Below are 26,563 nucleotides of genomic sequence, written 5' to 3' on the forward strand. Positions count from 1 at the left end.
ACCGTTCCATGGCCCCGCAAAAAAATAATAATTTGCATGTCCTATTCTTGTCCGTTTTGCGGACAAGAATAGGCATTTCTACAATGGGCCGCCAGTTCTGTTCTGCAAATTGCGAAAGGCACACGGGCTTCAGTTTTTTGCGGATCCGCGGTTTGTGGAACGCAAAAAACGGCACGGTCGTGTTCATATAGCCTTATTCACACAGTCAGACCTCATCCACACGTACCCATTGATTTAAATGTGCCTGTTCACATTTCAGTATTTTTTACTGACTGGCCAGTAAAAAAAATCACGGGGACATGCATTACTTTGATCCATGATGCGGACCAAGCACACCCATTGAAGTCTATGGGTCTATGAAAACCACAGACACAACAAGGATTGAACCCTATTCTGTCTGTGTTGCGTCCGTTTTTCACTCAAGACTGATAGGAGATTCTTTGGAAATTCATTTTCAGCAAAGCAACTTTCGTGAATTTACGGATGACACATGGAGGGTAAAAATGGAAGCACGGACCAACCACGGATCCTTCACGGACATCTTCATGGATAAAACATGTACACTTTTTTTCATAGACGTGACACTGACACGGAAATGTGGACGAGGCCCAGGCCAAAGCCAGGAGTGGGTCTAAACACAGAGCAGGTGCAGATCTTTCCCTTAGGGCTCATGTACATGACCGTTGGATGTTTTGTGGTCCATAAATTGCGGATATTCAAAACACGGATACCGGACGTGTGCATTCCATATTTTGCGGAACAGAACAGCTGGCGCCTAATAGAACCGTCCTATCCTCGTCCATAATGTTCTATTTTTTTTTGCGGAACGGACATACAAAAATGGAATGCACACGGAGTAATTTCCATTTTTTTGCGGAGTGAATGGTTGTGCATACAATCTGCAAAAAAAACAAAAAACTGAATGGACACGGGAAAAAAATAGGTTTGTGTGCATAAGCCCTCATAACTTATCTCTGTGGAGGCTCCACTCACAATCACTGATGGAAATCACTGACCAAAACACTGACGCGTGAACTAGGCATTTATTTCTATGGCTGCAGTGCTACACGGTGATCCTTGGTCATGTGACTTCCAAAATTTCTGTGTAGCCCAAGCCTTAGGGTCCATTCACACATCCGTTGTTTCTTTCCTGATCTGTTCCGATTTTTGCGGAACAGATCTGGACCAGATCTGGACCCATTCATTTTCAATGGGTCCTGAAAAAAATCGGACAGCTCAATGTCAGATTTTTTTTCAGGACCCATTGAAAATGAATGGGTACAGAACTGGTCCAGATCTGTTCCGCATAAAAACGGAACAGTTCAGGAAAGAAACAACGGACGTGTGAATGGACCCTTAAAGGGGTTATCCAGCAAATGATAATGATGATCTATCCGCAGGGGTCTGAGTCCTAGCACCCCCACGATCAGCTTTCCAAGCACAGCGTCATACATTGGTATTGCAGCGCAGCCCTATTCACATCAATGTGATGTCACGAGGGTGGCTAGAGGTCCCGTTTTTGGCCGTTTTTCTGACCCCCTGTCCTTTGGCCGGCTCAGGGCCCGGACAGACGCAGTAATGACCTTTTTTACATCTCTGTGCTGTCTGAGCGTAAGCTGCTGGGATAAAGTCACTCTCTCTCCGGTCTCCCGCAGCTGACCTGAAGTTCGTTCTGCGTGTCATTTTTTTCAATCTCTGTTGGCTGCGGACAGGGAGGGGCGTGGCTTAGCAGAGTTGGGGGCAGGTTTGCAATGTCTGGCTTTTGAGGGTGGTCTGAGTGGCCACCCTAGATGTCACCTTACATCAGACACATGGCCTAGGAAGAGGCTGCGGTGCTCACAGAGTGCTGGCCTCTCCTAACAACTGATCCCAGGTGTCAGAGCCCCACCAATTTTATATTGATGATAAGTCATCAATATAAGTTACTGGATAACCCCTTTAATGCATCGCTCAGGGTCAATGAAGGGGAACTATGAATGGACATGTTTTAAACCAGGATGAATGGAGCTGTATTTTACCTTGATAATATACACCTGTAGGTGCTTTCATTCCCACCCAATCATGATGAAGCCCTGCCCTACTCTTCATGATATAACGGACAGGCCTCCGGTTACTGTGAGCCACAATGGGCTGGAGTAAGTGGGTTCTGGAGCTGCTGGTATTGGTTTACTGGTTTAGGTTTCAACATTTCGTTTCTGGCATAGAGGATTTTTTAGCTGGAACTAATGTGCAGTGTGGGCCTAGTGATCTGAGGTTTTCTGTTCCATCTGAGCATGAAGAGTTTGCTTCTGCTTTGACTGTGTTGGGTGAGTAGAATTGTCCTGTTTATTAATTAGCATGTGGTGGTGTGGGCAACATTGGTTTTATCGTCTTTATATGGCATACTAAAGCTCACTGGACAATAAATAAGATGTCAAATGAAGTCCAAAGTTTAGCATCAACTCAATTTGCTATGTTGAAAGTGAGTGGATCTGCTGAGGGACGAGTCTGACTACAGTCTAATGCCTGGCGTGAATCTGCTGAGGGACGAGTCTGAATACAGTCTAATGCCTTGTGTACAGTATGTGTTTTGTGGTCTGCAAAATATGGACACCATCTGCATTTCTTTGCAGACCAATTGACCTTTCGTGGCCAAGTGTGCTCTCTCCTTGTGGACATATGGATGTGGCAAGTACATGGATCACCTATGTGCTTTCTGCATCCATATGTCTTTTTCTGCAGAATGTGGACCACTGACCCATTGAAAAAAGTGTGTGCATATGGTTGTGTGTATGAGGCTTAAATGGTATTCAAATCCATCCTTCTGATGGAAAGCTCGACAGAGCTAAAGGGGTTGTCCGGGCTTTTAATATTGATGACCTTTCTTCAGGACACCTGCCAATCTGCTGTATGAGGACAGTGCGTGCACTGCGCTCGTGCGGTCTCCTGTCTACTCCTGCTCAACGCTGCTGTATATGGCGAAGCAGCGGTGAGAAGGGAGACGGTAGGTGCACACTGCACGTGCTGTCTCATACAGCTGATCAGCAGTGGTGCTGGGTGTCAGATTCCTGCTGATCTGATATTGATTACCTATCCTGAGGATAGATCCTAAATAGGAAGTCCCCTTTAGGCTCCATTCACACGTCCGTGGTGTGTTGCGGACCCGCAAATTGCGGATCCGCCACACACCTGCCTGGCACCCCCATAGAAATGCCTATTCTTGTCCGCAAGTTGCGGACAAGAATAGGACATGTTCTATCTTTTGCGGAGCTGCGCACTCGAAGATCGGGGCCGCGCTCCGCAATTGCGTCTGTAGACAGCACACGGTGTGCTGTCCGCATCCATTCCGTCCCCATAGAGAATGAATGGGTCCGCACCCGTTCCACAAAATTGCGGAACGGATGCAGACCCATTTTGCGGACGTGTGAATGGAGCCTTAAACATGATGTGAACAGCTTTTATATACTTTTGTTTCACTTCCTGGTGGTTTTCAATATTCATTTGCTTGCTATCAATGAATGAGACCACTCTTGTAAGAGTTTGGACTTGTAAATAACCAGTTATGTTATTCACTAAGAAATGGATATGATTGTGTCCAGTCTAAACACTCTTCTCTTTTCTCAGACTGATACATTGTATCAAACTATCAGTGACTCTTGTGCTGCTGATTGGGCTTGAGCGAATCGCAAAAAACTGTTGTAATACTGTACGGCGTTCCCGCTCTGTACAGTATTAGAATATATTGCCTCCGATGAGCTGACGTTATTATTTCATAAGGGACTTTGTTTAATAACTTTGGGAATTCATTATTACTGTAAAAACCTTGATCCCGAACTCTGGTTAAGTTCCTACTGGTACCTTGAAACCAAGCCAGAGTTCGGTACTAAAATTATTTTTTGGAGCGGACATACAGAACACAAAATACACACTAAGGCCTCTTTCCCACGGGCGTGTCCGGATGCGTCCTGGTGCATTGCGGCAAACCCGCGCGAGTAGGAACGCAATTTCAGTCAGTTTTGACTGCGATTGCGTTCCGATGTTCAGTTTTTATCGCGCGGGTGCAATGTGTTTTGCACGCGAGTGATAAAAAATCGACTGTGGTACCCAGACCTGAACTTCTTTACAGAAGTTCAGGTTTGGGTTAGTTGTAGTGTAGATTGTATTATTTCCCCTTATAACATGGTTATAAGGGGAAATAATAGCATTCTGAATACAGAATGCATAGTAAAATAGGGCTGGAGCGGTTAAAAAAAAAAAAATAATAATTTAACTCCCCTTAATCCACTTGTTCGCGCAGCCGGCATCTCTTCTGTCTAACTGTGAGCAATAGGACCTTTTGACGTCACTGCGTTCATCACATGATCCATCACCATGATCCATCACCCTGAAGGCAACATCTTGTGGCTCATGGACCCATTGAAATCAATGGGTCCGCACTGCAATGTGGCGTGTATATGGCTGGTGCCCACACTTTGCAGCCCATAAAAGTACACATTCGTGTAAATGTTGCCTAAGTCGGCTTCAGAAATCCAATGGTTTGTGGGCGTTCTTGTGGAGTACATTGGGTTTTTGGTGTTATTTATCGTTGGTAATGCCCCAAAGAAAAGTCTCAGCTGCTCTCCTCTCCTGATCTGCTGTGGGAGGTGAAAACAGGTCAGAATGTAATAGTTTGGGCTGTGCTAATTTCAATAAGTGCTGTGCCCCACATTTATAAATTTGTGTCCCAGACCGCTGCATTACACATGTGTAGACAAGCTTCATATTGCCCTCTGTTAATAAATTAGGGCCTCTGTGTATTACAGTAGTTATAGACCTTCTCACTTATATGGGGATTCAACTGTTATTTGCTTAAAATCAGAAAACCATTTAACATAATCAATTTTTATGGAGTGTGACTATAAAATGACTTCACTCTTCTTGTAACCTATGGCTACCGAACATATTAAGTAGACTCTCGCACAGCCACCAACCAATGTATGTGGTATGGCCCAGCCTCATTCGCATGAACTTTAATACCAGACCTATAGAAGAGTTGTGCTGGTCCCAGACGTTGGTTTTTCCGTGCCTAATGTGCCCCTGTGTGACAATTGCATATGAACTCGTACAAGGAAATCTAGTAATCACTACCAGTCAAAACTGGGCTCAATATAGGAGTCTGTACCTTGGTGACAAAAGCTTCTAACACAACAGATATAAAACTACTTGGCATATTTCTCTATCCTATGTTGCCCCAAATAATGCCACCTAGGATGCTGTACAGTACAACTCTGTGCTAGAGTCCATCAATCATGGCGCTCAGAGGTGTAACTAGAAATGACTGTGCAGTGGCCCAACACTACGCTGGACACCGTTTAGGTGTCGCCATGTGTTGCTGCTCTCCAGAAGGGATGGAAAGGCATGGTGCACCCCAATGGGAAATAAGTCCAGAGAGTCAGGGTCTGAAATTAACCAGGGTACAAAACAATATAGGCAAGGCATTGGGCTGGCTTCTCCAGTCTCCTCCCTAGCAGAAAAAGGGTTTGATGCTGAGGAAAGGCCTGAGCTGGCTGGCATCCTGGTCAAGGGCCCACGGTCTGTAGCTCAGTAGTCTGGGTGGCCCCTTGTTCACAGGGCTAGTGACCCATGGTCTGTGGCTCAGCAGCCCTATCTCTGCGTTTTCTTCTGGTCACTTATGCAAACTGGCATGAGTCTCCCCTCCAAGAACTGGTCCCTAACTGCAAAACACCAGGAGCTCTGACTGCTCTTCTTTATATACAGCTAGACTAGAACCTTCTAGTGGAAGGGGTGGAGAAACTTGGCACAAACAGGTACATTGTAACTCTGTCATAGACTTGCATTAGAGCTTCAATTATACTTGATGGCAATGACACAGCAGTTTTTCAAGACAAAAACAAGTTTCGAGACAGTCACAAGATCAGTCTGTCTGATCTTAGTGTAAACGTGTGGCTTTTTCCCTACAAAACATGGTCTTCTTTAAACTCTATGGCAGCTGTGAAAAATTACCAGCTTCTCATTCAAAGTCCTAGCAGTCTCTGTTCATTAACCCTTCCCACACAGCCTTGCAAATGGTGTTAATGAACAGGACCTCTATCACAATATATAAAATGCAGTTAAACAGTATTAAAGGGAGTCTGTCACCTACCTGACTGGTTTTAAACAGATCACATTGTTCAGTGGGACACAGACATGACACAGATGTTACCTGTGTTTTAGTTTTTCAGATCTTTCAAATCTCCCAAAGTCGCTTATCATATGCTAATGAGCCGTCGCAAGTGCCCAGGGGCGGAGAGTCTGCTGAAAGTGCCCAAGTTCCCCTCCCTCACTCGCACCTAACTCCACCCCTCAGAAACTCCAGCCAGCTCTGACATCATATTTCCCTATAGCTCGTTCGCGCATCAGTGCTGGGCCCAGGCATGCGCAGTGTTCTGCCCACTGTGGGCAGAGGAGAAGAGATATGCAGTGCGCATGCATCAATTTCACAGCAGTAACTGGCGCATGCACAATACATATCTCTGTGCCTCTGCCCACAGTGGGCAGAACACTGCGCATGTTCGGGCCCGGCAGTGATGCGCAAACTGGCTATAGGGAAATATGTCAGAGCCACAGGGCTGGCTAGTGTTTACTGAGGGGCGGAGCTAGGCACAAGTGAGGCAGGGGAACTTGGGCACTTGCGACTGATCGTAAGCAAATCATAAACCTACTTTTTGGGCAATTTAAAGGATCTGAAAAACTAAACACAGGTAACATCTGTGTCCCCAACTCTTTAACCCCTTCCCGACACATGACTTACTACTATGTCATGGAAACCACTGCCTTCCCACAATTTGATATAATAGTACGTCATGGTGATCAGGCGGGTACCGGAGCGGTGTGTGCACGATTACTGCAGGGGTCCGGCAGTCCCTGGTAGCCGGGCACCTGCCGGCATCGCTGTTTACAGCAATTCCGGTGGATTAACCCCTTCTATGCCGTGGTCCGCGCTGACTGCAACATAGAAGGGGTTTGTGTAGAGTGAGGGAGCGCATCAAGTCCCTGTGCTGCTGTAGTGGGGACTCTGTGTCAGAAGGCAGCCCGATGCCTTGCACGGCATCGGGACCTGCCTTCTACGGGTGCTGAGGAGATCCAGCCTCAGGCTGGGTCTCCTAGGGGCAACCTGTTAGTGCACTACTCGCGTAGTACATGAATAGGCAATGCATTACAATACAGATGTAATGCATTGCAGAGGGGATCAGACCCCAAAAAGTGAACATCAGCAATAAAAGTAAAGAAGAAAAAGTAAAAAAAATGTGGTTTTACTCAAATTAATAAAGTAAAAGGAAAAAAACACCCCCTTTCCCTTTTTATAATGAACAGCAGAAGAACCCCACACACACACACACACACACACACACACGGTATCACCATGTCCGGAATCACTGCTCTATAAATATATCGCATGATACACCATAAAGAGAACATTTGTCACCTTACATCACAAAAAGTGCAACACCAAGCGATCAAAATGGTATCAATAAAACCGTCACCTAATCTCGCAAAGAATGAGCCCCCACATAATGCAATTGCCCAAAAAATAAAAAACTATAGCTCTCAGAACATGGAGACACTAAAATAGTGTCTCCATGGTTTCAAAACTGCTATTGTGCTAAAGTGAAATACATAAAAGAAGAGAAAAATTATTGCCACGTCTGTAACAACCAGCTCTATAAAAATATCACATGACCTAACCCCTCAGGTCAACACCGTAAAAAAGCATCACAAAAATTGCAACACCAAGCGATAAAAATAGTACCAAACAGTCACCTCATCCCGCAAAAGAGACGTCGCCTCATCCCGCAAAAGAGACGTCGCCTCATCCCGCAAAAGAGACGTCGCCTCATCCCGCAAAAGAGACGTCGCCTCATCCCGCAAAAGAGACGTCGCCTCATCCCGCAAAAGAGACGTCGCCTCATCCCGCAAAAGAGACGTCGCCTCATCCCGCAAAAGAGACGTCGCCTCATCCCGCAAAAGAGACGTCGCCTCATCCCGCAAAAGAGACGTCGCCTCATCCCGCAAAAGAGACGTCGCCTCATCCCGCAAAAGAGACGTCGCCTCATCCCGCAAAAGAGACGTCGCCTCATCCCGCAAAAGAGACGTCGCCTCATCCCGCAAAAGAGACGTCGCCTCATCCCGCAAAAGAGACGTCGCCTCATCCCGCAAAAGAGACGTCGCCTCATCCCGCAAAAGAGACGTCGCCTCATCCCGCAAAAGAGACGTCGCCTCATCCCGCAAAAGAGACGTCGCCTCATCCCGCAAAAGAGACGTCGCCTCATCCCGCAAAAGAGACGTCGCCTCAGACTATGGATACACTAAAATATCATTTCAGTTTCAAAATGCTATTGTGTAAAACATAAATAAGAAAGTAGACCTATTGGGTATTGCCACGTCCGTAACTATCTGCTCTATAAGTCACATGACCTAATCCCTCAGGTAAACGCTGTCAAAGCAACCAATTTTTTATTTTATTTTTGGTCACCTTGCCCTATAAAGTAATGAATTATCAAAAAATCATATGTATCCACAAAATGGTGCCAAAAAGTCAACTCTTCCTGCAAAAAAACGAGCCCCTGCACAAGACTATCGGCAGAAAAAAAAAAATAGGGCGTTCAGAAAATGGAGATACAAAAGCCTAATTTTGGTTTTCAAAAATGCTTTTATTATGTAAAACTGAAACAAACATCATAGAAAGTAGACATATTTGATATCCTTGCGTCCGTAACAACCTGCTCTATAAAATAACGCATGATCAAACCTGTCAGATAAATGTTGTTAAAAGTAAAAAATAAAAACTATACCAAAACATCAATTTTATTTTTAGTTACCTTGCCTTACACCTTTAAACTAGCTGATGTTCTATAATATCAGTATGAGGTACCCTGAAATTGAGTCACGAAAAATATAGCGAAAATGTGGGTTACCTTTTAAATTATAACTTTTAATGATATATTTTATAAAATAAATGCCCATAAGTGATAAGTGCAATTAAATGAGCGGGATATAAATGCACCCCGATGTGGGGTAGGTAAGTGGTATGTGAAGGGGGGGGGGGGGGGGGGGAAGGGGCTGCTGGGTCTCTGCCCCTACTACACACCCTGGTTAAAGAGCCCTTATCCTGGTCAACCACACACCTCCTATACCGTCCCTATATCCTTCCCTAGACAGTGCACTGACTGCCCAGTTTCGTCCTGAAGGGGAAGGGAAGAAAGGGGAGGGATCCCTAGTTAACAAACCTATCTACACACTAAGTTATGCTCCCAGGTCCCTGGGGCACAACTAGTCTATGCAGCGCTTGGATAGTAATACCCTGCGTCCTGCATCACAAACTGTTCAGGCGTCACGGTCCGTGAAACACCTGGCAGACATACTGTGAGATTACTGTAGAAATAATGCTAGACGAGACACCGTTGGCAGCCCGACGCGTTTCTCTGGTATTTATCAGTTCATCAGGGGCCTTAACACATTGATGTCAGCACCAATATACTCGACTCACCCTCTGGTGGAGGCGGGTCAGTATAGATTTCACAACAAACCATGCAGCAATCAATAGCGAGAACTGTTTCAATATTAGTTAAACTTCATAACCTCCCAGTGTATTGGCAGTATATCATAAGCCACAACTACATCGGGGGGTCAGAACAAAGAGGTTACTTATCTTTGGGAGAAAACAATCAGTGGACTTGTTCCCAAGATACCAGGCCTGCTTCCTGTTCCCTGCTGGCCTGACAGCTGGATCCCACGTATGGCAGTACATCCTGCATTTACATCCTGCTCATTTAATTGCACTTATCACTTATGGGCATTTTATTTTATAAATATATCATTAAAAGTTATATTTTAAAGGTAACCCACATTTTCGCTATATTTTTCGTACCTTGCCTTACAAAAAACATAATGGAGCAATTAAATCATATGCACTCCAAAATTAGTATCAATAAAACTGGCAACTTATCTTGTAGTTTCCAAAATGTGGTCACTTTTTTGAGTTTCTACTGTAGGACTGCATCACAGGGGCTGCAAATGGGACATGGCATCTAAAAACCAGTTCAGCTAAATCTGCCTTCCAAAAACCATATGGCGTTCCTTTCCTACTGCGCCCTGCCATGTGCCTGTACAGCAGTTTACGATCACATGTGGGGTGTTTCTGTAAACTGCAGAATCAGGGTAATAAATATTGAGTTTTATTTGGCTGTTAACCCTTGCTTTGTTACTGGAAAAAAGGGGTTAAAATGTAAAATCTGCCAAAGTGAAATTCTGAAATTTTCTTTTTTTTTTTTTCCATTTAATTCTTGTGGAACACCTAAAGGGTTAACAAAGTTCGTAAAATCTGTTTTGTATACCTTGAGGGGTGTATTTTCTAAAATTGGGTCATTTTTTGGTGGTTTCTATTATGTAAGTCTCACATAGTGACTTCAGACCTGAACTGGTCCTTAAAAAGTGGGTTTTGGAGATTTTTTTTGAAAAATTTCAAGATTTGCTTCAAAACTTCTAAGCATTCTAAGGTCCCAATAAATAAGTCCTTTTTAAAAAAATTATCCAAACATGAAGTAGACATATGGGAAATGTAAAGTAATAACTATTATAGGAGGTATCCCTATCTATTATAAAAGAGAAATTGAAATTTGGGAATTCAACATTTTTGGTAAATTTGGGATTTTTTTTTTTTTTTTCCACAAAGGTGAAATATATTGACTCACGTTTGTTTAATCATGAAGTACAATCTCAGAATGGCTTGGATAAGTGTTCTAAAGCTATTACCACATAAAGTGACACGGCTCTGACTGTTTCCTACAGTGTCTCTGTATATAATGTTGTTGTACAATACTGTTGAGGGGGCCCCGACAATAAAATCTTTTAATCCTTGTCCTTGAAGCAGCTGCTTCCCCTATAGCTACACCTCTGATGGCAGTTATTCACTGTATTTGTGTGTAAGTTCAGTGTTTTTGTTTTTTTTTCTTCCAGACTACAAAGGGAAGTCACAAAATCTGCGTAATGACTCTGATTGTGGATTCTGGATAGAACGAAATCTAGATGGCTCAATGACCATTGGTGCTGCCTATGATGGATGTTATGTCAGAGAAGAGGTAAGCCAAGCATTCAATCTGAATGGAAAGTTATGGTGCTGTCCATAGCAACCATTTGGGGAGCATGGGGTTTAAAGTTTTGTATCTAAATCTGGTTTTACATGGCTGTAATAGTCATTCACAATCGCCAATAGTAATTAATGCAATGCACAACTGAACTAGGATCTCCATGGCTTCTAGACTAAGATCAACTAAGCAGATCTGAAAGCAGCCTGGTTCACTACAATATGGTATTTTGAAAGCAATCTAGATTAGTCTGTAAGAACTGTGACGGGCATTTATGAAGACCAGCATTTTGTACTCCAGTCTTAGTGGGTAATTTATGAAGGTGTCTTTTCAATGACCAAACATATTTTCAAATGTTTTATGTTGATAAACTTAGTGCATCTTTAACTGTTCTTAAAACGTTCTTTTGTCTTGATGTTACTCAACTTTCTATGCTACCTCCTTACTTGAATAATATTTTATTAGACTTTTTATTAAAAGTTGCAGTGATAAATCTGACTTTAACATGACTAACCACACCTACTTTTCAAAGCTAGAGTAGTATAAAAATACAAAATGTTGGTAAATCTTTGAGCAAATAGTCCTATAAGTCGCAAAGCCCTATTTAACAACTTTTCAAAGCCAGAATTTTGGCGTACAGGTTTTAATTAATAACCCCCCCTCCCCCAAAGCTATTCCACAATTACAAGGCGTACACCTGTTGGCTGTGGCGCCAAAAGTGAAATCTGTGCCAGCTGGCATAATCTATGGCAGGTTTCCTGGCAGTGCTGGGCCCTCACCGCACACAAGAAAATGGATGAGCAGAGCACATACATTCAAAGTCATAAAAGCATGGTGTGCACCAAACTCTGCAACTTTTTGCTGACAGTTTACTTTTTTATGACCCTGTGTTCATGCACTCGATGGGAGAAGCACCACAGTAGTCGGCTCCATCCACTATCCTGCAGAATAGCTGGTGTGGTGCAAGGTATCAGACCTCTGGTGTTTAGATAGTGTTGGTCTGTCCTGAGGATAGGCCATCACTAGTAAAAACCTGGACAATCCTATAATGCTAAAGTAAATATATATATTTTTTTTTTTTTCTTCACGGTTTAGTGCTTGTAGATTATCATACTGCTCTGTTGTATCCTTGGTTCATAAATGAAGTATGATAGACACATTTAACATGTTTGTTGGTTTTATGTCCAGCATGGAGATTACGTGATGACTGTTATTGTGGAGCATATTAAGAATGGTCAAGTGGAACATCATAAAAAGGATATAAAGTGCCCTGCCTTACCAGGTAACTATTCATATATCCATTCTATTGTTCCTCTGGCTGTAAAGGGAGGGTTAACATCTGTAGTGATGAGCGGCATAGGCAATATTTGAATTCGCAATATTTCGTGAATTTTTGGCTGAATATTCGCAGCAAATTCGAGAATGTGATCTCCAGTCATTGTTTACTTGATTGTGAAAAATCGGCAATGTAATATATTCGCGGTTAGAATATTCTACACTATACGCGAAAATATATAATATATTCACGAATTCTCAAAATGGTGATATTCGCGATTCAAATATTCGTGGCTCAACACTAGTCATGTGATCTGTAACGATTTTGTATTATGCTCGGTCAACACTGAGCCCACACTAGTTTGGCCATAAATGCCCCACATAAAGCTTCTTGCTCCCCTTTGATATGTAACTATACTTCCAAAAGTCGAATTTTAAAGTGGCATCCATACAATTTCTACTTGCTGCCTATACATTAATTATTATGTCTGTTTAATGGTTGGGGATGGGTGTCGGGTAAAGTTAGTTTCCTGGCAGCCAGCTCGACTATGTATCTCCACCCTGCTGACTACATAATTCTGCTATCAACTTCAAGGTCATTGACTGAGTCAAGTATTCCAAATCTTAGTGACTATATAAAACACTTTTTAAACAAGAAATCAATGAACTATTATGGCTGCCTATGTAGTACAAAGACTTGCTGGAGCATCCAATAGCATGCGGCAACTGGGATGAGCCTGCCTAACATCACCCTCGAGGGATCAGGAGCGACAGTAGTATAATCTGAGGGGCCTGGGCATTGGCGGGCATGTTTTAGACATTGGATAACCCCTTTAGGCGGAGTAACCGGAAGCTGCACAACTAATCATAATAATTTCAGACGGTTCGCGGAATTTTTTGAAAAATTCGCTTTGATCCGAATTTATTCACGGCAAATTGCATTAAACTGCTATTTCCTGGCTACAGAGAGCCTTTATAGTGGTGTAAAACACTGTGCCTTGCAGTAACACGCATAGGGAGCCTGCTCTGGTGGTGAAATAATACTGTGAGTCCGTATGACATGCAGATGACAGGCGTCGCTCTTAGAATCACTGCACACTTCACTTATTTGGGCAGTCACGGGGCCAAAACTGACCAAGTAACTGTAGTATAAACTCAGCCTTATGTTGGTGCCAAGAAGCGCACTCCTTTTACACCGTCGTCGGCTGATTCCACATAGATGTTTACAGAACCTGTTCTATTAAATGATTATACAAGTGGAGCCCCCCCCCCCCCCCACCAACAGAATGGAGAGGGTGTCGGCAGTACGTTTGTGTTGACGTCGCTGATTATTTTGCCCTTCCTCTGATCCGTCAGAACAATAACCCCCAAAAAACTGATTGTCTGAGCATCCGCCTTCAAGGACGTTAGAACATATAACTGCACCGCTGAACTGCAAATATGTCACTTTTGCCACTAATGCACAACAAAAAGGCTGTAATTTTAGCACTTCACCACACAACGGCTAATAAGCCCTTTTTCCCCCACTAATACAAGCCAAAAAAATGCTTTAGAACATATAACTGCACCGCACAAGGGCAAATAAGAGGTACTCTAGAAATATTTCCTTGTAATAAACCCTATTAATGCCTGTATCAAACAGCACTTGCACCCTAATAAGAACGTTTTGCTGGAATTACAGAGCTGAATAATAGCAATTTGGATCCCCAGTCAGTGCAGCAAGGTGTAATAGGATTGTTCCTATTACCGAGGCTGTAACCTCCCCTACTGAACCCTGTTCTACATAAATGCTGTGGAATGATTCCTCCCTATCCTTTCCCTACACCTTGAATAATCTTTCCCTGCACTTGTAAATCTTTTAGCACAATGAAGTCTTTCCTAGCACTGTCCCTAGCGCCTACTGACGTCTCTCCCTGCACTAAGTACACTGGTAAATGGCAGAATCCAAGATGGCTGAGGCTATTTATAGGGCTGTGACATCACAGGGCTGGCTGCTGATTGGCTGCATGCATGGCATCTCACCTTCCCAGAGTTCCTTGCTCCATGTCCTAAGGCTACTTTCACACGAGCGTTCGGAGCGGATCCGTCTGTTTCATCAGACGGATCCGCTCCGATAATGCAGACGTTTGCATCCGTTCAGAACGGATCTGTCTGCATTATTACTTAGAAAATCTTCTAAGTGTGAAAGTAGCCTGAGCGGATCCGTTCAGACTTTACATTGAAAGTCAATGGGGAACGGATCCGCTTGAAGATTGAGCCATATGGTGTCATCTTCAAGCGGATCCGTCCCCATTGACTTCCATTATAAGTCTGGACGGATCCGCTCGCCTCCGCACGGCCAGGCGGACACCCGAACGCTGCAAGCAGCGTTCAGGTGTCCGCTCACGGAGCGGAGGCTGAGCGCTGGCAGGCGGATGCATTCTCAGTGGATCCGCCTCCACTGAGAATGCATTAGGGCCAGACGGATGCGTTCAGGGCCGCTCGTGAGCCCCTTCAAACGGAGCGCACGAGCGGACACCCGAACGCTCGTGTGAAAGTAGCCTTGCATGTAAAACAGCAATTTTAGGAAAAAATGCGATTCGTTACAATGACTTCAGTGCGAATCGAAATTTTTCCTGAAATTTGGATCTAATTCCACTTTGTCAACTTCGATTCGCTCATAACTAATTTGAGATTTATGTACAGAAAACCAAAAAATCTCTTGGGAGGGGGTAAGTCTTAAACCTTTATTGTTAGCATAGATGTTAATTTGTTATACTGAGGTAAGCTCTGAATTAATCTTTCACAGCTTTGGATGCTCCAAGCTCTAGTGACTGTGCTGCTGTTCAGAGAAGTGATCGTATAGAATGTGCCAATTCCTCTGTCCCTCAGGACGTCTGTGGACAACTAGGATGCTGCTTCTCTCCTGGAGACCTGCCTCATTGTTATTATGGAAACAAATGTAAGTTTAAGCTGTCCAGTGTTAGAAAAACATGGCTGCTTTCTTCTAAACATGCCTCCACATCTGTCCGTGAGTTGTCTGGTATTTTTCATCTCCATTAACCCCTTCCCAACCAGCACTGTACATGTATGGTGCAGGCCAGGACTCTAAACAAGGCACGTGCAGCCAGTGCCATAGCTGCAGAGACCCACGGCACACATATGAAATCAGCCTCGTGGCTACCATTTCCCCTCAGATGCCGTGATCACATGTGACCACAGCGTCTTAGCAGGCCAGAAGCCGTGCACTCTCGTTTCCATAGCTGTGTTCCCCGGCTGAGATCAGGGAACCTGTTACACTGCATTAAGCCTCAAGCAGGCATTGGCAGCAATTGGTGGAATATACCAATACTGGCCACTAGGTGGCAGCACTATATTGTTAAATTGAAAATTAAGTGTTCAATGATGGATATATAGCCCTCAAAGAACGCTACGGGCAATCTAATGATTGCCAGTTAGTCACCCAGGGTGGAATTTTTTTATTTATTTTTTTATTAAAAGTTCAACTCCCCCCTCCCTTAACAAATAAAAAAATACACATTGGCATCGCCATGTGCAGAAACACCCGTAATATTAAAATATAACAATATTAATCCCATACGGTGAATAGCGTACCTGGGGAAAAATAGCTGATTCCCCATTTTTGTTACTTCAACGCCTCAAAAAAGTTATAAAAAGTGATCAGTCACACACCTCAAAATAATATCCCTGAAAAGTACAGATCGCCCTGCAAAAAATTAGCCCTCAGAAAGCTCTGTATACAAAAACTACAAGTGTGGTATTGTTGTAATTGTACTGACCTGGAGATTGAAGTTAACAAGTCACTTTTACCGCATAGTGAATGCTTTAAAAATAAATTGTGGCAGGTTTCCTTAACCCCCCAGCTTCCCACTACATTGTATGCAACTGTAAATGGTGCCATTAGAAAGTACAACTGTCCCGCAAAAAAATAAGCCCTCATAAGGCTATGTGAACAGAAAGTTATGACTTGGGGAAGGCGGGGAGTGGAAAACGTGAAAATTGCCCAGTCCTCAAGCTTGAATGTCCTATACATGTGTGGTAATTATTTTTGGAAGGCAGCCATGCTTTTCTAACTTCTAATCCATTTTAAGCTTCTGCAGATCTGTTCACTGGAGCCTCCAAGTCATGAATTATTTACTATTTTTACTCCTCTTCAGTGACCGCACGCTGTACTGATGAGGGTCAGGTTCTGATTGTCCTCTCTAAGGAGCTGATGCAGCCATCGTTTATCTTGGAATCTGTTCTTGGTGTGGATTCCTCATGCCCCCAGATGAAAACTTCAAACAATTCCGCTTTTATAATTGTTCAATTTCCTCTATCTTGTGGTGGAGGGAGTCGGGTAAGACTGCTGTAACCTTATGTATCCACAGCTTTCACACCACCAGATATGCACCACCAACTTTACATGAAGTGGAATGGCAGAGTTCTGAATATTTGACTTGCGCCTCTCCAATAGTTGGCCTATACACTTTCAGCTAGACATGGGAATTTTCCATAGTAATTACACATTTTCAGTAACTTGTGATGAGTATTGTCATTATCTGTTGCATTTTTATGTCCATTGGCAGGTTTCTGGTACCTCTACTATATATGAAAACACAGTTGAAGCAACTATGGGTGTTAAAACATGGCAAGGCTCCTCATTCACAAGAGACAGTACAATGAGGTAAGATTAAATCTGAAACACAGTAGGCGAGGGTGTATGTACCCTAGAGGTGGCCCATGCACAAGGCCTCTGGATTCTCTTGAGGTAAGTTCACATATGTGGCAACCAACTCTGGTAGCATGGAGCAGTATTTGCCCACCTGAAAGCCAGATCACATTAGTCAATGGGGAGCTGGCAGTGTGCAGCAGCATCTGGCTATGACAGATGCGCAAAACTCGGGACAGACTAGACTACTGGAGTTGGTTGCTGCATATTTGAACCTACGTACCTTTTTTTTTTTTTTTTAAATGTGTTATCCAATGTCTCCAGTCCTGGCTCCCCCCCCCCCCCCCCATGTGACATGCTCCTGATGAAGCGGTGCGAAACCCGGGTCGGGCTATGAGTTCATGAAATTTTATGTGAATGAAGCAAGTCTTAAATCTTGACCTCTTGCTTAAGTGAAGAAAAGTATTGAACTCCTAGAGGATCACTCAGCATTGAGGAAAGGCTATAACATTTGGATCTGAAGTACCCCGAGGGCTAAAGAAAAACTGCGCAATCTCAGATGTATATGAGGAAGGTTTTCTGTGAGATTGCACATCACATGCAATGGCTGACTAACCATAAGTAGAGACTGCGTGGAACTACTTTTTTTTTTTTTTTTCTCTGTAGTCCGATTTTCCCCCCCCCGCCCATGTGTTGGGCTCCTCACAGGTAATCTACTTACCCTGCGCCCTGTGCCGCTTCTGGTCTCAGCACTGCTGCTGTTTCTCCCTGTACATGGGTGAAAACATCCAGTGTCGGGGGTGGAGCAGCAAATGGGGGACGAGCCTTCCTAGGGTCGTCTGCCATTGGCTGCTCCCCCGACACTTGATGTGTTCAGGGAGAAGCGGTGCAGGGTAAATATATTACCTGTGAGGAGCCCAGCACATTGGGGAAGGGGGCTGTTGGAGACACTCGATAACCCCTTTAACATTGCAGCACCTGTGAAAAAGAAAATGTATGATTTTATGAAAATGGGAGGTGAGACTGGTTTAGGAAACAGAGCCATCTCTTCCTCCCTGTACCAATGGTATGGATTTACATACAGGGCGGGGCCCGGGGGACCGGAGCAGACGCCAGAAAAAAAAGCGATATAACATTAATATACCCCACCCTGCCAGGTATTTATAGGTTATTCTCAGGAGTGTTGAAAGGTCCTTGTTAGTGTTTTTTTTTTTCCCAGGCAGGTGTATGATGGTTATATGATGGGGCATCAGACCTCCAAACCGTGAATATTTCCTTGTGCAATGAATATCCGATTTGCACTGGCCGGGAGATAAAAAAAAAAAACAGCGCAGACTGAACTTAGGTTGTCAATATCTAAAAGCTTTATTCCACAGTACATACTTATAGGGCTTTGGAGGTGGGAACATAGTGTCTGGCTATATGTAGTGTACGGGAACTGTAATACCCGTCACTACCAAAGTGTCACTTGGTGTGCTGTCATCCCTCCTAATTATGGGGAAGTTGTTATGTCAGTTTTATAAAATGTCATGTAATGTATGTATTTTCCTGTTACTGAAACTTGCATGTACAGGCCTGCTAGGGGTGTCATTCCAGCTTCTAGTCAATAGAGGGAGCTAGGGAGCCCTAGTTTATATAAGGCCCAGACAGAGAAGCAAAAGTCAGTCTAGACCACAGCTCAGAAGTTTCTAGAGCCTGAGGAAGTGTCCAGAAGTTGAGAGACAGAGAAGCAAAGATCAGGAAAGCAAGAGGTACTCAGAAAGACAGAGGAGGTACTTATTAAAGCTATAGCCAAGGATATAAAGCCAGAACTAGGTTAATGGGCCTTGGTGAAGATATGCTATATTCCAGGATCAGACAGAATTAGAGTGCAAGCTCCTGTGCTGCAAGTCCTGTGTTCAACACTCTGTAATCACCTTGCTGTAACTGAATTGCCTGCATCGACCGAATTGCAAAATCGACTGTATGCCAAGGAACTGCGATTCCAACATTGTCTCTGCTTGAAAATTACTAAAGTTGGAGTTCTGTTTTAATACTACGTTTCCTCAATTTATTCCTGCATCCGCAAACGGCGTGCCACCGTTTACTTGGCACTGGCGTCACGAACTATTTCTACCTATACCTGCCCTTGCAGAGAGTCAGCTGTACCAGGTTAGTGTATATTGCACTACATCACCCAGAAACACCTATTGCACACAACTTGAGTACGCTGCACCTCTACAATACAGGAAAGGGTTATTTTACTTATTGACCAAGGTTAATCTAAATGCTAATAAGTTGAATGACTTGTCATAGGTTGCTGTCATTGTATGTGAGATGTGAATAGCCTTATGTTAAGGGAGGAAGGTGCTATTGTGTTCAACTTGCAAAGGGTGTGAGATGTGCTAATTCGGGGTACAGTTTTCCACAAGAGATGAAGCTTGTAGACCTTGTATAATCTGTGATGTATCAATAGTAAAATTATGAAAAATCCCTTTCAGTCCTCTCAAAGTTGTTTAGGGTTGGAAAAAAAAAAAAAACAGCATCACACCTGTCCAAAGGTTATCTGGACTGGAGTTAATGGGGCTAAGCTGCAATACTGCACATGACCTGTTGACAGAAGTGGTGCTGTTTTGGAAGAAGGCAACCATGCTTTTCTAATGCTGGACAACCCTTTTAAAATCTTTACCTTTCTCTTAGGTTGACTGTTCGCTGTAGCTATTCACAGACCAGTAATGTCCCATTCAAAGTTGAAGTGCTCACACTGCAACCACCCCATCCTGTATCTACTACTGGACCTCTGCAGCTGGAGATGAGAATAGCTAAAGGTAATGATTGAGTGGTTAACATAACACAATTTTTTTTTTTTTTTTTTTTTGTTCTGTTCACATAGCCATATGAAGGTTTGTTTTTTGAGAGACAAACTATTTTATAATGGCACAATTCATGGTTACATACAATGTAGTGGGAAAAAAATTCCGAATGGAGTTTTTTTTTTTTTTTTTTTTTGGTGGGCGATCTGTGTTTCATTGATACCATTTTGAAGTGTTTGACTTTTTGATCACTAACTTTTTTGTGGTAGGCGAAGTGACCAAAAACAGTGAATCGGCCAGTTTGACTTTTCTGTTTTGCTGTTTGGAATAAATATATTTTATATCTTATCCCTTTCCTGACCAATGTTGTAATAGTACATCATAGCGGGAGGTGACTTCCTGCAATTTGATGTACTATTACATCATGCTGATCGGCCGGGCACTGCTCTGGTGCCCGCCTGATCAGTGAAGGGGCCCGGCAGTCACTGATAGCTGGGCCCCTGCTGTATCTAGAAGCATTGCTGTAAAAGCCGATGCCGGCGGATCAACCCTTCTATGCCGCATTCAGCGCTGCCTGCGGCTTAGGTGTTTGCAGGGGGTGATCACCATCGGGTCCTCGTGCTGCAGTGATGGGGACCCAATGGGTGAGAAGGAAGCCTGATGCCTTGCTGAGGCATAGGGACCTGCCTTCTACAGAAGCCTTGCAGATCCAGCCCCAGGCTGGGTCTCCTAGGCAACTGTTAGTGTATTACTCAGTGTACAGATGTATTGTAAGGCATTGCAGAGGGGATCAGACCCCCAAAAGTTGAAGTCTCAGAGTGGGACAGAAATGAGGAAAAGTGCTTTAAAAAAACAAAGTTCCAAGTAAGTTTCCACTTTTTTTTTTTTTTTTTTTTTTAAATAGAAATAGAAAAAAAACCACATTGGTAACGCTGCGTCCTTAACGGCTCTATAAATATCACAATCTACCCCATCAAACGCCGTAAAAATTGCTTGTTTGTCACCTTTAATCAAAGTGTAATACTAAGAGATCAAAAAGCCATATGCACCCCAAAATGGTACCGTACCAATCAAACAGTCTCCTCCTGCAAAAAATGAGCCCCTACATAAGACAATCGCTCAAAATTTTAAACTATGGCTCTTTGAATATGGAGACATTAAAACATAATTTTTTTTATTTTAATTCTTTTTATTGTGTAAAACTTAAATAAATAAATATATACATATTGGGTATTGCCACATCCGTAACTACCTGCTCTATAAAAATTTCCCATGACCTAACACCTCAGGTGAAGACCATTAAAAACTGTGCCAAAACAAATTTTTTGGTCCCCTTGCCCCATAGTGTAATATTGAGTGATCAAAAAATCATATGCACCCAAATATGGTACCAATAAAAAAGTCAACTCTTCCTGCAAAAAAAGCCCCTGCAGAACATCAGCCGAAAAATAAAAAAAGGCTTTTTTTTTTTTTTCCTCTTCATTGCTTCTCTCATAGATTCAATGCATCAAAGTGAAATGTATAGTTATATCCAGCTGAGCTAGACCTACCAGACATTGGACCCAGTTTAAAATGATTTGATGTAAAAATATAATTGCAAATAAACAATAGTGCAATTTGCTTGATGTCCGAGGACCTGAAAAACATAAAGGGAACAGGCATATAATGCAACAACTAAAATGTAAGGTTTCAAGTGTATCAATTAAAGTTCAAACACTTCTTGCTTGAAGTTTGAGGCATAATTCAGCAGCATAGGCAATAAGTTTATTCTCCAACGGGCAAGAGCAGAATAAGTTCTGTGATGGGCCTGATGAAAGTCTTTACAGTCCATTGTCTTGCAACTTTCACCTCCACCTTGCGTACCTTACCGTCATCACTAGGAACACTCTTGACAAGAAGTCCCATAGGCCACTCGATTCTTTCGGCTTGCTGGTCTTTGAGCAGAAAGATCTCTAACTTGTATGTTAGGGCACTGTAGTTGCCATTTCCTGCGTCCTTGCAGAGTGGAAAGATACTCCATCTTCCAACGATTCCAGAAGCAGTTGGCAAGGTTTTGTACTCTCTTCCATTGATCATAGCACAGATTTCCGTCTTTAAAGTTTCCAGGTGTAACAGGAACTGAGCCAAGCTTCTGGGTAAGCTGGGTTGAGGATAGTTGGGTTCTCTGGATCCTTGTCAGGTTCTAGAAGACAGAAGCCCGAAGACGTCAGCCATGGTCTCTTCTGTGTGATCCAGCAGGAATTCAGGACCTGTTAACCAGGAAGAATTTGCAAATACACTTGCAAACACTGGCCTAGTAGCATGATCTGCAGGATTTATTTCAGATGGGATATAATGCCATTGTTCAGGTTTAGATTTCCTGATTCTTTCTACACTGTTGCTGACATAGACATAGAAACGTTTAGTCTGGTTGTACTTGTAGCCCAGAACAACCTTACTGTCTGTGTAGAATTTGGTGTCATCTATCTAAATGTCTAGCTCGCGTAATAAGAAATCTGCGATTTTCTACAGCTAGCACAGTCCCACAAAGTTCAAACCTAGGAATTGTGCGCTCAGACTTAGGTGCTAACTTGGCTTTCCAAAACAGAAACCCTATGTGGGTTTGGTTAGAGTCTCTCACCTTGAGGTAGGCAACAGCCGCTATGGCCTCAGTAGATGCGTCTGAGAAGATGTGAAACTCTTTTCTCTGGCTCGTAGCAAGGGAAGCTGAGGTGTAGCAGTGTGGTATATGGATTCCATCTAAGGCATGTAGAGATTACTTCCAAGACTCCCACTTTGAAAGCAGTAGTGGATCCAGGGGGGGGCAACGGGGCAATTGGCCCCCCTACCGAGCTGGCGGCGGAGCACAGGGAGATGAGCGCTTCCATTGTGGAAGCGCTCATCTCCAGTCATCTGTATCGCCGTCCTCAGGACAACGATAGTCTCAGATGCCTGTGCTGCGGCAGGGGAGGGAGAGGCGTGTCCCTTTCCCTTCCTCTGATAGGCTGCCGGCCTAGTGCCTGCAGCTTATCAGAGGCCGGCGCGATGACGTCATCGCGCCGCCTGAGCCATACAGCGCAGGACACAGGCCAGAAGAGGCCTGCATCGCTGACATGGAGGTAAGTGTGTGTTTTTTTTTTTTTTTTTTTGTTTTTTTTTTATATATACAATACTGTTATTAATACTGGCACATGGGGGGCTGTTATTAATACTGGCACATGGGGGGCTGTATAGGGGCATCTACTGAGGCCACAAAGAAGGGGTATTTTATATGGGCACTCTGTACAGGACCATTTTATAATGGGACACATTATGGTGGGTACTATGGGGAAGGGGGGAGGAGTACTATGGGATCATCTACGGGGGGCACTAAAAAGGTGTATTTTATACTTGCAAATTATGGGGGACACTGAGGGCATCTACTGGAGCATTTTATACTGGTACATTATGGGGGACACTAGGAGGAAGGAGGGTGTGGAGCACTATGGGGGCATTTACTGGGGGCACTATATAGGGGTATTTTATACTGGGACATTATGGGGACATTAGCTCAACTGGGGGCATTATAAGGGGGTATTTTTTGCACTGTCACATTATGAGGAGAATTATTTCTACTGGGGGGGCTTTATTACTCCCCCATGAAATGACCCCCCTAGTAGCAGCACCATCCTCTCCCTGCTCTGCTATCCCTCTGCCCCTTCTCCAAATCCTTATTATGAAATCCTTCTCATTAGGATAAAACACAACATCAGCTCCGCCGAGCCCCCGGCCAAAGTGTTGAAGTGGCGTCCGAGATCCCCAAGGGCCAAGCCAAGTAATTGTAAGTTTTCATGTGAAATATGTTTGTTATACACATATAGCATACACTGTGTATATACAGAATACAGGCCTGGAAAATACACATAATGGAAATGCACAGTTAAATTACACCAGATGGAAATACATACACACCTAACATGTTGTAGCGGGGACACAGAAGTTTAGTGACATACTTCAGGATGTTACACGTACAATGAAGCAATGAAACATTTGTTCAATATCAGCAGTTATGGCAACTGGTTCTCTTAATCTCCATAAGTATGCCTACAAGGTTGTTGGTTAGATTCGGGCCAGTGAGAAGAACATCATCGTTTAGGGATACACCATGATGCTTGGCACTGAAATCGATTACTATCCTGATTTGTTCTGGCTTATGTGGATGATGCACTCAGAAGAAAGGCAGATACCAGCACTCATCGTGTCTTTGAAGTGGTGGCGCTGGTTCGGCGTGATCGTTGTCACGCCTTCATAAAGGTGATGAAATGGTCCTTCATTTCAGGCCTGTTCCTTAGTTTTCTTTGAAGTGAGTTGAATCTGGATAAAGCCTGTTCACGATTGGTTGTGAGTTTGGCCCTTGTAGCACGAAGAGGTAATGGTGCAACCCAGCTGTTAGACTCATCCAGAAAGAATTCCTTATCCATTATTTTGATTAATTCTGTCTTTAACTGACAAGGCTATTTTGTTGTTCTCACTTGTAGTACAAAACACTGTGGTACCTAGGTTGTCATCACAAAGGACAGGAGTAACATCAGGTACTTGGATGACAAGAAGCTTCTCCTTTACTTCATAATGGTGAGGGCACTGTTTGAAGTGGGATGCAAGTCTTGAAGGAGTGGATCTCAGATAGCGTACACATCCTGTCCAAGCATACATCGCCCACTATTACCCAGCCTAGGTCAAGTCTTTGTGCATAAGGGGCATTGTCAGGCCCATCGCACTTATCGCGTACTTTATGTACTCTGAGAATGTCCCTTCCTAACAGGACTAAGATTTCAGCACTCTTGTCCATTGCAGGAATCTCATCAACAATGTGCCTTAAATGAGAATGGTGGTATGCAGCTTCTGGAGTGGGAATCTCTTCCCTTTTGTCTGGTATCTGGTTGCACTCGACTAACGTTGGTAGGGGTATGCCCTCTCCCTTGTTGATATGAGACCATAAACCCATCAATAGGGATGAGCGAACCCGAACTGTATAGTTCGGGTTCGTACCGAATTTTGGGGTGTCCGTGACACTGACCCGAACATTTTCGGAAAAGTTCGGTGTTCGGCGCTTTCTTGGTGCTTTTTGAAAGGCTGCAAAGCAGCCAATCAACAAGCATCATACTACTTGCCCCAAGAGGCCATCACAGCCATGCCTACTATTGGCATGGCTGTGATTGGCCAGTGCAGCATGTGACCCAGCCTCTATATAAGCTTGGGTCACGTAGCGCTGCACGTCACTCTGCTGATTCAAGCATAGGGAGAGGTTGCAGCTGCGACGTTAGGGCGAGATTAGGCAGATTAACTCCTCCAAAAGACTTCATTCAGTGATCGATCTACAGCTGTGGATCATTGAAGTGCTGATATTCAATTGCTCACTGTTTTTAGGCTGCCCAGAGCGTTTTTATATCACTTTTTTTTCTGGGGTGATCGGCGGCCATTTTGTGGCTTGTGGTGCGCCAGCACAAGCTACCACCAAGTACATTTAACCATCAATAGTGTGGTTATTTTTTGCTATATCCTACATCAGGGTCAAGCTTTCATCAAGTGCATTTAACCATCAATAGTGTGGTTATTTTTTGGACATGTACTACATCAGGGGCAAGTTGAGCCTGTCACCCAGCGCCTAAAAAATAGGCCTCACATTTATATTCATCCAAATCTGTACTGTTTTAGCTGGTCAAGTTATTTTTTGTGACCGTCAAAGCAGTTTTTGTTCTGGGTTGAAAAACAATTCCCAAATTTGCAATTCTCAAAATTAGTGGTTTCTGCTGTATCAGGCCTACTTTAAATCCATCCCTAAAAGGGTATATTAGATTCAAGGTGCTGATAGGGTCATTCAGCTAAATCTGTCATTACTGGTGTGCCTGTATTAGTGTAATACGGTACCTAAATAGATAGCCAGATAGTGTTAGGTGTCTGTAAAAAAAATAAAAATAAATGAATTTTAATTCAATACATTGGCCCGAATAATATTTTTCTTATTGTGGTGAACTGTAACAATGAGGAAAACATCTAGTAACGGACGCGGACGTGGACATGGTCGTGGTGGTGTTAGTGGACCCTCTGGTGCTGGGAGAGGACGTGGCCGTTCTGCCACAGCCACACGTCCTAGTGTACCAACTACCTCAGGTCCCAGTAGCTGCCAGAATTTACAGGGATATTTGGTGGGGCCCAATGCCGTTCTAAGGATGGTAAGGCCTGAGCAGGTACAGGCATTAGTCAATTGGGTGGCCAACAGTGCATCCAGCACGTTCACATGATCTCCCACCCAGTCTTCTGCAGAAAGCGCACAGATGGCGCATGAAAACAAAGCCCATCAGTCTATCACATCACCCCCATGCATATCAGGGAAACTGAGCCTCAAGTTATGCAGCAGTCTCTTATGCTGTTTGAAGACTCTGCTGGCAGGGTTTCCCAAGGGCATCCACCTAGCCCTTCCCCAGGGGTGGAAGAGATGGAATGCACTAACGCACAACCACTTATGTTTCCTGATGATGACATGGGAATACCACCTCCAGCACGTCTCTGATGACGAAATACAGGTGCCAACTGCTGCGTCTTTCTGCAGTGTGAAGACTGAACAGGAGGTCAGGGATCAAGACTGGGTGGAAGACGATGCAGGGGACGATGAGGTCCTAGACCCCACATGGAATGAAGGTCGTGCCACTGACTTTCACAGTTTAGAGGAAGAGGCAGTGGTGAGACCGAGCCAACAGCATAGCAAAAGAGGGAGCAGTGGGCAA

At 43.7% G+C, this 26,563-nt stretch overlaps 1 protein-coding gene across 1 annotated transcript in view; it reads left to right on the top strand.

Annotated features, from left to right (window-relative positions):
- The first annotated feature begins 2,125 nt into the window (after positions 1-2,125).
- Positions 2,126-26,563, top strand: part of LOC121005388 (zona pellucida sperm-binding protein 4-like) — a 46,475-nt gene continuing 22,037 nt past the window's right edge. Inside the window, exons 1-7 of the mRNA XM_040438153.1 lie at positions 2,126-2,135; positions 10,975-11,096; positions 12,291-12,384; positions 15,166-15,318; positions 16,535-16,716; positions 16,946-17,043; positions 19,708-19,835. Of these exons, the coding sequence (XP_040294087.1) occupies positions 2,126-2,135; positions 10,975-11,096; positions 12,291-12,384; positions 15,166-15,318; positions 16,535-16,716; positions 16,946-17,043; positions 19,708-19,835 (787 nt within the window). The remainder of the gene's footprint in view (positions 2,136-10,974; positions 11,097-12,290; positions 12,385-15,165; positions 15,319-16,534; positions 16,717-16,945; positions 17,044-19,707; positions 19,836-26,563) is intronic.

The sequence above is a fragment of the Bufo bufo genome, chromosome 1 (assembly GCF_905171765.1).
Source record: "Bufo bufo chromosome 1, aBufBuf1.1, whole genome shotgun sequence".
Lineage (NCBI taxonomy): Eukaryota > Metazoa > Chordata > Amphibia > Anura > Bufonidae > Bufo > Bufo bufo.